The following is a 17,518-nucleotide window of genomic DNA, read 5'->3' as shown; positions in this document are numbered from 1 at the left end:
CTTTGATCAGACTAAAGAGATCATTTGGTTATTAGTCTATACCATAAACCAGTTAGATTTTATTTTATTTTTATTTTATTTTCAGTATTATGATTTTCTTGACAGTTTGAATTGCTAACCTTTGTCATCTAAAAATGAATATTTAAAAATGACCCTTGGCATTTTAATATGCTATAGGTAGTAGATCTTTTACTTAACAGCTATTAGATCTTTTAATTTCATTTACAAAGTTGATAATACTTAATAGTATTTTATAAGAGGATTTTAGCGATTTATGTAGCATAGTAAAATTTTATATTTAGTAATAACTGATTAATTTCTAACCTTTTAAAAACCATATTTGATTTTACTTTTGTTATCTGAGACACATATTTCTTTTTTTTTTTTTTGGAGACACATATTTCTGAGTAAGAATTTTTGTTCTATTAGTAATCCGTCACTGAAATAAAAACAGAATTTTGTATGATGGATTACAAAGTAAAAGTAATAATAAAAATCTTGAAATTATATTCTTTGTTTTATTTTTTTAAAAAGGCTTTTCTTGCTTTTATATATCAGCTATCCTGTAAATATTAACTGTATATTTTTTTTGTGTATATTTTTTTCTATATTGAGTCAAAAGTATTTTCTCTGAAGCAGTTGTGATGTCATTGTTTTTTTATGTCTTCATCACTATCTTGATTTTCTGTAAGGTGGGTCAGCTTGATTTTATATCCCTGGCATTAATCAGTTTGCATGTAAATGGAGTCAGCTTTGATTTTAATATTACTTTCTCGTGAAATATTAATGTTTTTATTAAATCTCTACTACTGCCAGGTATATTGAATGTTATGGATAGATTGTAAAATGAAAATTAGAATTAGTCTAATGCCTTGTCTTGAAGTACATGACGAGTTAGAGTGGTTTTCCTCTGAAGCAGGGATGATGTTACCATGGTGAGAGCTTCTGTTGCCATGACATTTGCTTGCATATTTTGATAGGTCTTCATTTGAAGAAGGGCTCTGTTTCCTGGCAGACTGGAAAAGTGTCATTCTATCTTTTCCCAAAATTTTATTTTTTACTGAAAAATATAATAATTTCCAAAGAATTGTAATAGTGAAGTGCCAAGAAAGAAAATACACCTTAATTTTTAATTTTTTTCCTTGTTCAACTGTTAAAACACAGCAAAATATTCTTAGCTTGCTCTGTATAAGGAAGAAGGAGAACATCATTTTTCTAGTTTTCTTAAGAAATAAAGTATTGCATTTCCATTGAATTTTGTTGACAAAATAAACAGTCAAAGATGAATAATTTGTAATCAGTCTCAGTTGGATACAGATACATAATCTTATTGTACAACTAAAAGACACTGGTAATGATATATTGGTAGCAGAGCAAAGGGAAATAAATATAAATAAGGACTTTACAAAAATGAATGAATCAGTGAATTCCAATAGGGTGAATATATAAAGTATAAAATCAGTTTTATGTAAGTGATACATATTAAACACAATGAATTAAGGATAGTTCTTTTTTATTGATAACATGTTTAGTATTGAAACATTAATGATAGATTTTTAAAAAATTGTATTTGACAGTGGTATGTTTTTAATTTTTGACTAGATAATACAGAAATTTTAACATGTTGTAAAAACAAAAATACATAGAAGAAAGTCTTGCTTTCACATGGCATCCCTCCCTCAGTTATTGATTATTGTTAGTGTTTAACTTTTCACACTTTCTTTATCCACTTATAAGCAATTACAAATGTGTTAATACATTCTTATTCCAACCCTACTTTTCAAGAAAGATAGCATGTCATTTTGCAGTTTGCTTTTCAGAATTTGTCCAACCATATTTTGAATTGTGTATTTTGATAGTGCTCTAATTTTAGCATCTGGGCACATATTTGGATCAGCACAAAGATAGGGCTTATTTTTGACACCTCCCATCCCTTATGCTTGTGGCAATTCAGAATTTTATTTTATTTTATTTATTTATTTATTTTATTTTATTTTATTTTATTTTATTTTTATTTTTTTAAAGATTTTATTTATTTATTCATGAGAGATAGAGAGACAGAGGCAGACACACAGGCAGAGGGAGAAGCAGGCTCCATGCAAGGAGCCCGATGTGGAACTCGATGCCGGGATTCCAGGATCACGCTCTGGGCTGAAGGCAAGCACTAAACCACTGAGCCACCCAGGGATCCCCAATTTAGAATTTTAGAAGGAAATATTTAAAAGTGCACATTCTGTCAATTTAGAATGAAAAAAATCGATTTTCTTTTTGTTGTTGAAGTTTAGTGATAACTTTAGCAGCTCTTTCTAATGGTAGACCGATTCATTTTGTAAAAGCTGCAAACTGAAATATTCTATAATGAGTACATGTTTATACAGCTATATTTCCTGCTTCAAATTGTTTTCTTCTTTCCTGTATTACTCCCATTCATCCTTTGAATGTCAAATTAGGTGTTGCTTGCTTGGGGAAGCCAGGTCCAACTAGGTGAATGTGACTCTGTCCTGCTATAATGGTGCTCTTGTTGGCTCCAAAGCATTTAATGCCATATTGTGATTTTTAGTTATTTTAAGATTTTGTATTTCTATAATTAGACTATAAATACCGTGAAAGCAGAGACCGTATTTGTCTCATTCGCAGTGATATTTTTAGTACCTATAACATAGGTTTTCAGAGATGAATATTAGGTGCTGTATTTTATATGTATGCATTCTGAATGTCTCATTTCCTGAGATTCACTACACTTGTTTCTGTTTATACTCATTCTTTTTCCCTATAACTCTCTGCTTAAATTTCACTTCCTGGAAGCTTCTCTTGATCTTTTTTTATTATATGTTATATTCTTTATTACATGCTGTCACAGTTCTGAAGTGCACATTTCATAAAGCTCACAGTCTACTGTAATTGCTTATTTGTCTGAAATCCTCCCATTACCTTTGTCTCTCTGGCCTCTAGCACAGAGGTTGACACAGACCTACTAGTTGATCAATAGATATTTGTTTGAGATAAAAAGAGTGAGTGCATATTCTAGACCACTGGTTCTCAACTGAGGCCATTTTATTTGTCAGATGACATTCGACAATGTCTAGAGACATTTTTGGTTATCACAACTGAAAGGGGGTAGATGTTGGTGCTCGTATCAGTGAGTAGAGAGGCCAGGGATGCTGCTAAACCTTCTACAATGCATAGGACAGCCCCCTACCCCCATCCAAACAAACTCTTACCTGGACTACAGATGAAGATTTGGAAGTAATTGTTATTGTAGATGTATTTGGAGCTTTAGAGGAGTGGGTTATATGCAGTGAGTAACAGTAACAAGGAGGCAGGGAATAGATACTTGAAGAATGTATATTCAAAATTGATTCTGATCTTGAAATTTACCCCAGATGACTGTTTAATAGACACAGTTTTTTTGAAACCTCTGGTAGATATTTAATGTTAATGTTTCTCTGATGGTTTTTAATGAAGCAGAATAAGCCTATATAGTAATATATATTCACTTTTTTTTTCCACTCCCTGTCTGCCATGCCATTGTGTGATACCTGTATCTGTGTGTTTTCTTTCTGTTCTTGTTTTCTGTCATTCAGCTTGTTTGTGTGTGTGTGTGTGTGTGTTTCTGTGTTGAGTGATGTAACATGAAATTATAAAATTATTTTTGTTACGATGTTTTTAAGAACTTCTTTGCTTTCTGAGGTAATTGAAACTCTTGGATTTGTTTTAAAGCTAGATTTATTAAATAAGTGATTTATAAAAAAATTGAGTTCTCTTAAACTGGAATTTTGACAGATGGGCAAGGTTGCTCTCATTGTCTTCTTTAACTAAATTATATGGCCTCCAACTGAGAGCACTATCTATCATATCAATGCTTCATACCAATGCTGGGAGCATAGAAAATTATTTTAGTAGTGCTATGTATAAATTAGTAAAAAGGAGGTTAAAGTAGTTGATGTATAAAGTAATTAGGCTGCAGGTGTTATGTGTATCTAGAGTTTGATCATCTATCAGTAGACTGATTTAGACTTGTGTCTTTTAGAAGAGGAACTATGAGGGTCTGCTAGCTCTAAAAGTTAATTTTTAAAGATCATATGACTGTAATCATAGATATTAAGTGGGAATTACTCCGGAATTGTGGAATGTATTAGCTCATTCCTTCATCTAATAAATTGGGTGCTTACTATATATGTCGTATATATATATTGCTGAGTTTTGAAAATAATAAAAATGGATAAAGGCAGTGTTTCTGCCCTCAAAGCACTTGTATACTATGGAGAAACTTGACATAGCACATTATAGTGTATAAGGTGAAAGAGTGCAGACTGATGGAGGGGAGATACTTTGGTGGGCCCAGAGAAAGGTTCAGGGTACACTGGGAGATTAGGCCTTTGTTAAAGATAGGTCTAGATACTTGGCCTAGTAGGCTTTCCACTGGTGGTAGAGATAAGCTAAGTGGTTTAGGTGCTGAAGAAGTTTTTTTAGGTTTGTTGAGCTTTCTTTTCCTGCTCTCCAGGCTACTTGCCAGTTGCTTTCTCCTCCCACTTACTCCTCCCCACAAAAGAGTAACTAGAAAACCACTGACTTAAAATTGGCTTCCTTTGGAACAGTTTTGTAATCTCACCTCATGACATCATATAATCCAACTTTTTCAACCTTTCATCATTTGCTTTTGGGCAAATGATACATTTAATTTAGTTAATGGTATGAAGATTTTTTGTATTACTGTGATTTGGAAATTTTTTTGGACAAGTTATAACTATTCTGGTTATCAGTTTGTTTATCTTTAAAAAGAGGGCATTTACTGCATGTTTTCAGGGCTCCTCATTTTTCTAGTATTCTTATCCAGGTCTATTAACTGATCTTGGTATTAAGTATTTTCATTTGACCTGTCTTATGCCAGTTTCCTCATTGGCTAAATTTTAAAATCATTGTAGTTCTATGGAACTGTCTAGATATAGAAACTAAAGCTGAAGTTTCAGAAGTTTCTGTATAATTACAGTTTTTTTCAAAACTTGTTTCATTAGAAATATAAGCCACAGGTTGTTTTATATTACAACAACAGCAAGAAGAAATTAATTAGACTTTGAATAAGATAGAAATAGTCATCTGAATGTTTTTGAGTAATTTTTCCAACCTGAATAAACCAAGAAACTATATCAAATCTCTTATAATTTTACTCTCAAATTACAACTTCAATTTCCATAAGTAGCAATAAAACTTAATAAGTAAATGAGAGATGTCAGCAAGCTTCTGGAAACTGGGAAGTCTCCATTTTCTTCCCCTGAGTCTTTCCATGATACCTCTTCCTACTGTCTCTACCAAGTTTGTGACTTTTCAGAAGTAGAATACCAAGTGATTGCCTTGACATAGTTTTATTGGGAGAGTGGTTCTCTTCCCCCACGCCCACCTCCGCCCTTTATATCAAGAACAGGATAGAGTAATGAGCCAATTTGAGTCTCAGAAAACTTGAACTAACTTCCCTTCAATTCAGGTATGTTTCTGGTCACATTGTTTAGAATTTTCTTATAATCTGATTGTTTTTCAAAATTCAATTTATGCATTTTTCTTATTCAGGAAAACTTCCTTTACCCCCTTCCCCTAATTTTGATATATCTTTGTTGTATTTCCTAAGCAACTCTTTATGTCTGTAGGGTTTTTTTTGAAGCACCTCTATAATCTCTTGCAGATTAGATTAAAAGCCTCACTGTGGTTGAGTGCACTGTCTTGTTAGTCTTTGTATCTTCTCCAACTAGTGTGGTATTAAGCACATACTAGGTAATTAGTGTTGAATGAATGACTTTTCTTCTATACAAGGTATTTATATCTTGATTTTGTGCTATAGATATTTGCTATTTGCTTCTCTGTGAAACATGGGCAGAGGATTTAACCAAGCCACTAAGTCTGGAGTTGTTTTACTTTTCTCTCCAGTAGCATTGCCAATTAGAATTTCTTTTGTTTTTCTTAAAACTAAATGGTAGAACAACAAAAATAAAACTAACATTATGATAAGGCCAGGGATCTTTCTTAGTTTCAGAGTCTGATCTTTGTGAAGAAGGCATTCTGTCTCAGGTTTCAGTGTAGGGCCTAGATGGAATATGATAACATAACTGCTCACATTTTCCTAGTGGGAATCATAGAGTAGCATAGGGCTGCAAAATATGAGATATCTTTGGTTTATTTTATTTTATTTTATTTTATTTTTTATATCTTTGGTTTAGATACCATGTTTTAGGCAAGCACAATACTATTACTACTGCATTTTTACAAGGGAAATAGATAAACTTTTGAACTTGCTTAAAATCATGGAGGTAGTAGAGGGAAAAAAGAACTAAATATCTTGTCCCTTTTGCTATTATTACTATTAGCTTCATTTACATTAGAGTTTCTCAACTTTGGGACCATTGACATTTTGGGCTGGATAATTTTTTGTTGTGGGCAGCTGCCCTGTGCAGGAAGTTTAGCAACATCTTTGGTCTTTACCCACTAGATGGCAGCATTACTCCCTCCCCCTCCCTAGTGTGACAACCAAAAATGCTGGCATGGCCAAATACCCACACCTGGGTGGGGTAGGGTGGGGTTGCTGGGCTGGGAAGTGGGTAAAGTCATCCCTATTGAGAACCACTGCTTTATCCAACAAATATATCACTTATGCCTCCATTTTATTTTCTAAGTTTTAGAGACTTTTCTTTGGCACATAGCCATCTTCTACCTCTATCTAAACCAGGTTCTGTTCCATTTGGTACTTTCTCAAACATTACTCTGCTGTCTGAATTGCATTCATTACATTTTTTTCTTTAAGAGGATAATGGATAACTCAGGTTATATTGGTGATTGCTTTCAGACGTAATTTATCTCCAATTTTTTACTTAACAGCTTACCTGGTAAAACCAGATTTATTTCTTAGAACTAAGTATTATTAGTATCAGTTAAATATAGCTTTGATAATTTTTTTAATTGAGATACATGTTGGTGAATTTAATAAAATCGAAATGCATTCCTCCCTAATTAACCCTGAAAATTATAGCTTGAAAGGATATTTTTGTATCCATGTTATAGTTCAGCAAGATTCTGTATTTTAAGTTTGATAACTCATAAATATTTAATTTTAAAAGGCAAGTCTCTTATTATATAATATCTTTGCCTTTATTATTTTGGGGATCATGAAAAAAGGATTTTTTTAGTAGTGATTGATATGCATAGTCTTTCATAAATATTACTAATTTAAATCATTTCCTAATCTAAATCATTCTATTTAAAAAATAAAATTCAATTTTCAAAATTTATTTTAAAAAATAAATTCAAATGTACCCGAGAATAATACTTTATAATAAATTTAAAATTTTTGCACTTTATTATTTTTATTATTTTATTTTTTTGAAGATTTTATTTATTTATTTGACAGAGCAAGAGAGAGCACAAGCAAGGGCAAGGGGCAGAAGCAAAAGCAGGCTCCCCCACTGAGCAGGTAGTCTGCTAAAGGGCTTGATCCTAGGAGCCTTGAGATTATGATCTGAGCTGAAGGCAGACAGATACTTAACTGACTGAGCCACCCAGACACCCTGCACTTTAGTTTTTTTTGTCAAGTATTTATTGAGCATTTTACTAGGTGTTTCGTAGGCACATAATTAGACATGATTTTTTCTGGAGTAGAATTTACATTCTTTTTTTTAAACATTTTAAAAAAAATTTTCATTTATATATGATAGTCACACACACAGAGAGAGAGAGAGAGGCAGAGGGAGAAGCAGGCTCCATGCACCGGGAGCCCGATGTGGGATTCGATCCCGGGTCTCCAGGATCGTGCCCTGGGCCAAAGGCAGGCGCCAAACCGCTGCACCATAAGTATTTAAATACATTATACTTGTGGAATCTATGTCACTGTAGAGTTTACAGTCAGTAATTGAGAACTCTGATATTTTAAAATGTAATTTTCTAAAATTTATTATCATGAATTTCATTAGTTTTCACAAAGGTGCTTTGAAATTTCCAATAATATCAAGTCTAGTATTTCACGTTAATAAATGGTTTGGTGTGCAATGAGATGAGGGAAAGACTTAAGTTTCTGAATTATTGCTGTGAAAAACAGAATTAGTACATGCTGTTTTCTCATTAGAATCAAGATTGAACCTTGATTTCCAGAGAGAAGAATGTGAAGGATATTTAATATTCATTATACAAGTAATATTATATACTAAATTCTTTTTAGAATTTGTTGTTAGCTATTTGTCATGAAATATTTTAAGACTGTACACCATTAAACTTTCCTACGTTTGATAACTTCTAAGTGGTCTCATACTCATAAATAAATAGGGAACAGAAGTAAATGATTTGTCTTTAAGTATGACATTCCCTTGGCAGAGGTTGTGAATGAGGTCAAGGTGGGATGCTGACCTTCCTTTCTTCACTTACTCTTTTTTACCCCTCACTAGCATAGTGAACCACTCTCACTTAAAGATCTATGACATTTTTATCAAGTATGCTTTTTTAGAAAAAAGACTAAATTTTATCAGATTCTTTTCATTAATGGGTTGACAACTGGAAAATATTAACAGTTTTATTAGCATTTAAAAAATTTTTATATTCAGTAATAAGTTTAAAGGTTTATTTGCGATCATCCTGAAGGATATATGTTACCCAAATGAATATCTTGGGGGAAATAAATGGATGAAATTTCCACTGAATATTAATACTGATTTTATATTCATTTATGTTTAAAAAGACTTGGGGGGGGCAATAGCATATATTCTTAAATTTGCTACAGATAAAATATCTTCCCTATCAACACCAATGGTGTTTGTCTTTGTTAGCAAAACTTAAGTTGTACTAAATTTGTCTCTATGTGGACTTCTGTTTGACATAAGTAATCCTGTGGCTAAAGTTTTTGAAGTTTTTCTCAGATTTATAAAAATGTGTTAGAATGCAATTTAACTTTTACATTTAAGAAAAATATTATTAATAGAGAACTTTTAGCACTTTTTCCTTCCCAATGAGTATCTTTCTCCAGACTCCCCTAGGACAGGGTGGGGGCCTGCCTCCTCTGGGGGTGCCTGATGGCTGGCTCTCCCCTGTGCTTACTAATATATTTCCTTCTTTAAACCCACCAAAACTGGACCAACTGGCCTCTTTTCTCCTGGGACCAAAATCTGGAGACCTCGCCACCCCCTGCTCCCATACCTCTTCTCTTTCCCTTTGGCTTCTTTTTCCCCCTGAGCCCTGCCCTCAGTCCGTTCCTTGGCTGGGGGTCAGGGATGCTGCCTTCTGGCCTTACTTCCACAAGTATGCCTCGCCCCTAGCTGTGGCTGCAGGTACTTAATTTATAGGGAGAGGCCTTGTGGCAGCTGCCACCCCAGCCACTGCTGGGCTGCCCTCACCACACATCCCGGCAGCCTGCCCCTCTTGGCTTCCCATTTTCCATTCCCCTTGATGTGGCTAAGGGGTGGAAGTAAGGGGACAAGGAGGGAAGGCTGCCTACCATGGGCTGAAGCTTGAAAAACTTGAGTTATACTGATTTTAAAAAGTATTTTTGAAAAAGAAAAAAAGCTATCATTATTTAGCACCTACTGGGTGCCAAGCAGGGTGCTAAATGCATAGTCTTCATGAGGTCTGATGCACAAAACAGTCCAGCAAGGCAGGTTAGCTCCTTCTACTTGAAACAAAATTACATGTCTTGTAGAAGCTGAGGCAGCCAGAGGGCTAGGTCGAATTTGAACCCAGATCAAACTCACTTCAAAGCCCTCTCTTTCTTTGCTCTGCTTTGTCCTATCGTGTCATGGAAATTTCTCCTTTTTCTAAGGTGAGAATATGCTGAAGATTTTTTTTTTTTTGGTCGACAGTATCAAATATAATTTATCCAGAGAGAAATACAGTGTTTTAAGATCTTAATTCCAAAAGGCTGACAGAACTTAAAAGCTGAGCAGAAAACAGCCTTCTGTTGTATAGTAACAGATGATGGCTGAGAACTACCCTCAGGGTCTAGCTTTGAGAGGAGGCTCCACTGGCCATATCAGGTATATAAAGGCCCTTATGAATTATTGATGGTGGTGGTCTCTCCTCTTCGCAGGATGCCCATTTATTCTACTGTGGGTTCCTGGTTGCAGCCAGGATAGCTATTCACCCATGAATATGGCTGCACTCCCTATAATGCCCTTGCTGAATGGACATACTTACCTCTCCTTTAGTAGATGCTATATTTTTCTACTCCTGTGTTTTACTCACATTTACTTGAGTTCGTGCTCAGATCTCCATAAGTGAATATTACCCATTTGTCAAGGCTTACAACGATCATTCTTCTATAATCAGTTATTAGTTCACTCAAGTAAAATATTTTCTCTTTTTACAATGTTCCCAGAATACATTTAAAACATTTGTTTTCTATAATCTCTTTAATTGCATGGACAGTGTTATACAACCATTTCTACGATTTCCAAAACTTTACATCACCCCAAACAAAAATTCTGTAGCCATTAAGCATTAACTTAAATTTCCCCCACCCCCTGGCTCCTGGTACTTCTAATCTACTTTCCATCACTATGAATTTGCCTATTCTGGATATTTCATACAAGTGGAATCATACAATTTTTGTCCTTTTGTGTTTGGCTTATTTCACTTAGCATAACGTTTTTGAGGTTCATTGATTTTGTAGCATGTATTAGAACTTCATTCCTTTTTATGGCTGAATAATATTCCATTGCATGTTCATAATATATTTTGTTTATCATTTATATGGTGATGTAACTTAGGTTTCCACCTTTGGACTACTGTGAATAATGCTGCATCAAATGTTTACATATATAAGTGTCTGTTTGAATCCCTCTTTTCAATTTTTTGGGCTGTGTACCTGAGTAGAGTTGCTGAATCATAGGGTAATTCTGTGAGTAACTTTTTGAGGAACTACCAAACTGTTCTCTGTAGTGGCTGCATCACTTTTTATTCCTTATGGTAGTATATGTGGGTTCTGACTTCTCTATATCCTTTCCAACACTTGTTATTTTCCCTCTCTTCTTTTTTAAAAAAATGAAAGTCGCCCTAGTAGGTATGAAGGGGTTTTAATTTGCATTTCTTTCATGATTAATGATAACATCTCTTTATGTGCTTATTGGACATTTTGTATCTTTTGTAGAAATGTCTATTTGATTCAAATGTGGGGTCAAACTCATAACCCTGAGATCAAGACTTGAGCTGAGCTAAGTTGGATGCTTAACTGACTGAGCCACTCAGGCACCCCCGACAATTTTTAAATTAGGTTGTTTGTCTTTTGTTATTGAGTTGTAGAAATTCTTTATATATATTTTGTGTATAAAATCCTTATTAGATATATGATTTGCATTCCCCCTCTTCTGTGGGTTGTCTTTTTACTTTGATAATGTCTTGTGGTGCACAAAAGTTTTTTAATTTGATGAGGTCCAGTTTACCTATTTTTTTCTTTTATTGCTTGTGCTTTTGGTGTCATACCTAAGAATCCAAGATTATAAAAATGTCTCCTTCTGTTTTCTTCTAAAGAGTTATATGGTTTTAGTTGTTATAGGTCATTGGTCCATTAAAAAAAATATTAGAGAGAAGGCACTGGGAAGGGTAGATGGAGGAGGAGAGAATCCTCAAGCAGACTCCTCAGTGAGTATGGAGTCTGACAGGGGGCTCGATCCCACGACCCTGAGAGTATGACCTGGGTCAAAATCAAGAGTCAGATGCTTAGGCAACTGAGCAGCCCAGGGACCAATGCCCCTCATTGGTCCATTTTTAATTCGTTTTTTATATACGGGGAGATAGCAGTCCAATTTCATTATTTTACAAGGGGAGATCTAGCTATCCCAGTGTCATTTACTGAAGAGAATATTCTCTTCCCCACTGAATAGACTTTGCCTCCTTGTTAAAAAAATAAACATCAGGGATGCCTGGGTGGCTCAGTAATTGAGCATTTGCCTTTGGCTCAGGGCGTGATCCCTGACTCCTGGGATCAAGTCCCACGTCGGGCTTCCTGCATGGAGCTTGCTTCTCTCTCTGCCTGTGCTGCCCCTCTCTCTGTGTCTCTCTCATGAATAAATAAATAAAATCTTTAAAAAAATCAATTGGCTATTAACATATAGGTTTATTTCTGTACTCTCAATTATTTTTCATTGGTCTATATGTCTAGCTGTATGCCAGTATCTCTGTTTTGATTTACAATAGCCTTGTACTAAGGTTTGAAATTAGGATGTATGAATCCTCCATCTTTGTTGCTCTCTTTTCAAGATGGTTTTGGCTTTTCTGCATCTTTTGCAATTCCATATGAATTTGGGGATCAACTTTTCTATTTCTGCACAAAAGGCTATTGGAATTTTGATAGGGATTATATTGAATCTGTAGATTGCTTTGGGTAGTATTGACATCTTAGCAATATTGAGTCTTCTTAAATTGGTACTCTGAGACTAATTCCAGTGTGTGTGTGATCCACACATCAACAAGTAATTCTATGACACCAGCTGTGTGTCCTACAGTTCAACTCAATTCTCACGCTTGGAGGTGGTGTCAAATTCTGTGAGTTGAAGACTCAGTCCTACCAGATTACTGCCTCCCCACTCTCCTTTCAGATGCCAGTTGCAAGTCCAGGTTGTTACCTGTACTTCTGATGAACTGGCTATAAATCAGAGGTTTCCATGACATTCTCCTCAGGTTTGATTAATATGCTAGATGGAATCTGTTGATAGAGTAATGACTAAGGTGCGTGGAATTTTCATGCCCTTTCGAGCCTTGCTGTTCTCCCCAAATCTTCACATGGTCACCAACCTGGAAGCTTTCAGAACCCTCTCCTTTTTCTTTCTTTCTTTCTTTTTTAACGGAGCTTCCATTACATAGGCATGACTGATTAAATCAGTAGCAGTTGGTGATTGATCTAATGTTCACCCCTTCTCTCCTTCCCAGAAGTCAGGAGGGGGTGGGACTGAAAAATTCCTACCCTCTCTGATTGCACGATTGGCTGCTCTGGCAGCCAGTCCTCAGCCTTAATTAAGTGCTTTCCAAAATCTACCTCACTGACAGAACAAAAGACCTTTACTGCACTCATCACTTAGGAGATTTCAACGGTTTTAGGACCTCTGTACCAGAAACAGGATGAAGACCAAATATGTGTTTCTTACTGTAAATCACAATATCACACTATCTATGAACATGAGATGTTTTCCAACTTCTAGGTCTTCAATTTTTTTCAGTAAGTTTTTGCAGTTTTCAGTATACAGATAATTCACTTCCTTGGTTAAATTTATTCCTAGGTATTTTGTTCTTTTAGAATTATTATAAATGGAATTACTTTCCTTTTTGGATTGTTTTCATTGCAGTTGGATAGAAACACAACTGATATTTTGTATTGATAATATCACCAAAAATATTAAATTATGAGGAATGAATAAAACAAAAGTTGTGTTAAGATTTGTATATTGAAAACCAGAAAACAGCAGGGCAGCCCCGATGGCCCAGCGTTTTGGTGCCACCTTCAGCGCAAGGTATGATCCTGGAGACCCAGGATCGAGTCCCACGTCAGGCTCCCTGCATGGAGCCTGCTTCTCCCTCTGCCTGTGTCTCTGCCTCTCTCTCTCTCTCTCTCTCTCTCTCTCTCTCTGTCTGTCATGAATAAATAAAATCTTAAAAAAAAAAAACAGAAAACATTGCTGAAAAAATTTTGGAAGATCTAAATAAACAGATTTGCAATGTTAATGTATTGGAAGATTCATGTTGCTAAGATGTCATGTCTCCCCAAACTGACCTTTTGATTCAGTGCAATCTTAATAAAAATCCCAGTAGATTTATTTTTCATAGAAATTGACAAGCTGATTTTAAAATTTATTTGGAAATATAAATGCAACCTTAGTTAAGAGGGTTTGGGAAAAGAAGAACAAAGTTTAAGGACTTACACAACCAGATTTCAAAACTTATTAAAAAGCCACAATAATCGAGACAGTGTTATTACTGGAAAGAAAGGTACGTTCAGTGCAACAGATTAGTGAGAATAGACCTGTATCTATAGTTGTAAACAACTGATTTTTGACAAAGGTGCCAAGGCAACTCTATGAGAAAAGATAATCTTTGAAATAAATGGTGCTGTATCGATTTGATACCCACCTGCCAGTGTACCCAGTCCCTTATTTCATATTGTATAAATAAATTAACTTCAAATGGGTCATACATACACACACACACACACACACACAGTAGAATATTAGTCTTAAGGAAAGAAGGAGATCCTACATTTGTGGCAACATGGATGAACCTGAAGTACTTTATGCTAAATGAAATAAGCTAATATCAGTAACAAACATCACATGATCTCATATATAAAGGGAATCTTTTTTTTTTTTTAGAAAAAAAAATTTTTAAAAAGATTTATTTATTTATTTATGATAGACACAGAGAGAGAGAGAGAGGCAGAGACACAGGCAGAGGGAGAAGCAGGCTCCATGCCGGGAGCCTGATGCGGGACTCGATCCCGGGACTCCAGGATCGCGCCCTGGGCCAAAGGCAGGCGCCAAACCGCTGAGCCACCCAGGGATTCTCCCCACCCCCCCTTTTTTTAAAGAGAAGTTGAACACATTATAACAGAGTAGGATGGTGATTACTAGAGACTGGGGGTAGGGGAGAAGGAAAGATATTGCTTAAAGGGAAAAACTTTCCGTTACATAATTAAGTTCTGGAGCCCTAATGTGACCATGGTTTGAGTATGGTTAATACTATGTGTACTTGAAATTTGCTAAGAGAGTAGATCTTAAATGCTTTTGCCACATACCAAAAATTAAATTATGTGAGATGATAGATATATTAGCTTGATTGTAATCATTTCACAGTTTATACATATAATCAAAAGATCATGCACATCTTAAATTTTTTTCTCATAGCTCAATAAGGCTGCAAAAAATTGATTTTTGGCTTCATTAAAGTAAAAAAAATTACTCTTCAAAAGAAATTAAGTAAGGAAATGAAAAGGCAGAACAAAGACTGGCAGAAAATATTTGCAGTATATACATCCAACCAAGGTTATTTATTCAAAATATATAAACAAGTCTTACAAGTCAATAAAAGGAGATAACCCAGTAAAAACAAAGGTAAAGTTTTGAATAGACACATCACCAAAGAAGATCCACAAATCACAAACACATTAAAAGATTTTTAAGATCTGTCATTAGAGAAATGCAAATTAAAATTATGAAATATACCTTTGACTTAAAATGACTGGTAATACCTAGTTCTGGAGTGGATATGGATCAAACTGACCTCTCATATATTACTGGTGGGAATGGAAAATGTTATAACCACTTTTTTTTTTAAGATTTATTTTTTATTCATGAGAGACAGAGAGAGAGAGAGGCAAAGACACAGGCAGAGGGAGAAGCAGGCTCCATGCAGGGAGCCTGATGTGGACTCGATCCTGGGACTTCAGGACTATGCCCTGGGCCAAAGGCAGATGCCAAACCGCTGAGCCACCAAGGGATCTACCGTTATAACCACTTTTTAAAAACAATTTCACAGTTTCTTATAATGTTAAATATACATTTACCATGTGACCCAATCTTTCTACTCCTAAATATTTACCCAAGAGTTAGAACAGCACATCTGTGCAAATGTTCAGAGCAGCATCATTCACAATAGTCTAAAACTGGGAACAGCCCAAATATGCTCAGCCTGTAAATGCATAAACAATTTGTTGTATATACATAAAATGGAATCCCATTCAGTAATAAAAAGGAGCTAACTACTCATATACGTATGATCACTGATGGTGTGCAGAACCTTTTGTTAAGAATTTCTTATGATTTCTAGGAAACGTACATAGAAAGGTAATAGAAAGAAGGTCTCTGTTGCCAGAGATTTGGAGGGAATTGAGTGTACATGTCAGGAGGAAACTTTTTGGGGTGATTGAATGGTATATATCATGATTTTGACAGTGGTTACATGATTGTATCCATTTGTTAAAATTCACTCATTAATTTTATTCATTGTAAATTATCCCACAGTAAAGCTGAACAAGACAAAACAATTTTAAAAACTGACCAAACTTCCTTTAAGTCATAAAAAGATTGGAGAGAATAACCAGTTTCATTCTTTTTCTGGATTTTTACAAACAAGGGTCTGCATGCTTTGTCAGGAAAAGGAGAAAGGCCATCACTAAGAAGTTAGATATCTAGCTTCAGTCATCAGTTGAAGATAAAAACATATTCAGAAAAAAAGTAATAATTTTGCTTAAAATAAAAATAAAATTTTGCTTAAATTGAGGGCCCCAAACTTCCAATTATAAAATAAATAAGTTACAGGGATGAAAAATACAGCATAAGGACTATAGTCTATTGTAATAACTGTGTGTGATGATGGATGGTAACTGCACTTTTTGTGGTGAGCAGCATGTATGTAGAATATGTAAAATTTTCAAACTTCTATGTTGTACACCTGATATTAATGCAACATTGTATATCAATTATACTTTGTTTTAAAAAGTACAAAGTATACTGTATAAAGTAATTGTTATTTTTAACTTTTTAGCTTCTTATTAACCATTGTTATTTTAATTCATTTTAGAAATATAAACCGGGTCGATGTGATGATATTTTGAAATGGAAGCCTCCCAGTCTGAATTCTGTGGATTTTCGCCTAAAGATAACAAGAATGGGAGGAGAAGGGTAAGTATACACTTTTGCCACCAATTTTACATGAAATAATACTATTTGTATAAGACTTCACTGTTTACTGGATACTTTACATGTACTTTACCCCCACAAAAGTAAAATATCTTATTTTACAATATATGTATATACCCATACATCTAATTTTCAGCTATTAGAGCTACTAACATTTTGTACTTATCCTTTAAACTTTAAAAATTTTGGTCTTTAAAAGTACAGTTATTTCTAATATAAAAAATGAACTTTGTTAAATTATAAAGGTGAATATAGATTTTACTTGAAAGTTCCTGTCAAATGAATTATAAATGTAAGATATAATCATTGTTATTATAAGTAAATGTTTTGAAGTAAGCCTTTTTTGCTTTGAAAGAAACTACTTCAAACTTGCATTTGCCTGACAAAAACATTTTTCCATATTTTAATTGTTGACTTTCATTAAGATTTTTCATAATGTTCATTGTTTTTCATTTACTGGTTGATCTTCTTTATATGACTTTATTGGTTGCGATTTTAGAATAAAAAGATGCTTTAGCCTGAATATTTTCGTTATTTTCTCAAAACCTTGTTGTACAAATCTCTATGACCTTTTATGTAAGTAAATATGTAACACCAAAATAAGAAATGTTTAATAAAGGAAATCATAAAGAAAAAGTAAACAACACTGACAGATTAAAAGTTTACTAGTACATGCTATGAAATCCTTTTTATTTACTTGGCAAAGGTAAACTACAGATTTACTTTTTATAGCTTAATGGAACAAAGGATATATGATCAGTTAATTTGAGTCCAGACTCCAGAAGATAAAGTTTCTTAAGAAACTGCATTTTTAGATAAAGGATACTATGCAGTGTGGTGTAATCCTAAGTAAAAAAAAAAAAAAAAAAAAA

At 34.3% G+C, this 17,518-nt stretch overlaps 1 protein-coding gene across 6 annotated transcripts in view; it reads left to right on the top strand.

Annotated features, from left to right (window-relative positions):
- RNGTT (RNA guanylyltransferase and 5'-phosphatase) overlaps positions 1-17,518 on the top strand; it is a 362,295-nt gene that overhangs the window by 208,161 nt on the left and 136,616 nt on the right. For all 6 annotated transcript variants that reach the window (XR_007401296.1, XM_025444846.3, XM_049092354.1 and 3 more), the window contains one exon: positions 16,528-16,628. Coding sequence is in view for 5 of the 6 variants with exons in the window: in XM_025444846.3 (XP_025300631.1) it covers positions 16,528-16,628 (101 nt within the window). In the remaining variant the exon portion in view is untranslated. The remainder of the gene's footprint in view (positions 1-16,527; positions 16,629-17,518) is intronic.

This window comes from Canis lupus, chromosome 12 (assembly GCF_003254725.2).
Source record: "Canis lupus dingo isolate Sandy chromosome 12, ASM325472v2, whole genome shotgun sequence".
NCBI classification, from domain to species: Eukaryota; Metazoa; Chordata; class Mammalia; order Carnivora; family Canidae; genus Canis; species Canis lupus.
This window is presented reverse-complemented; position numbering and strand designations above follow the sequence as displayed.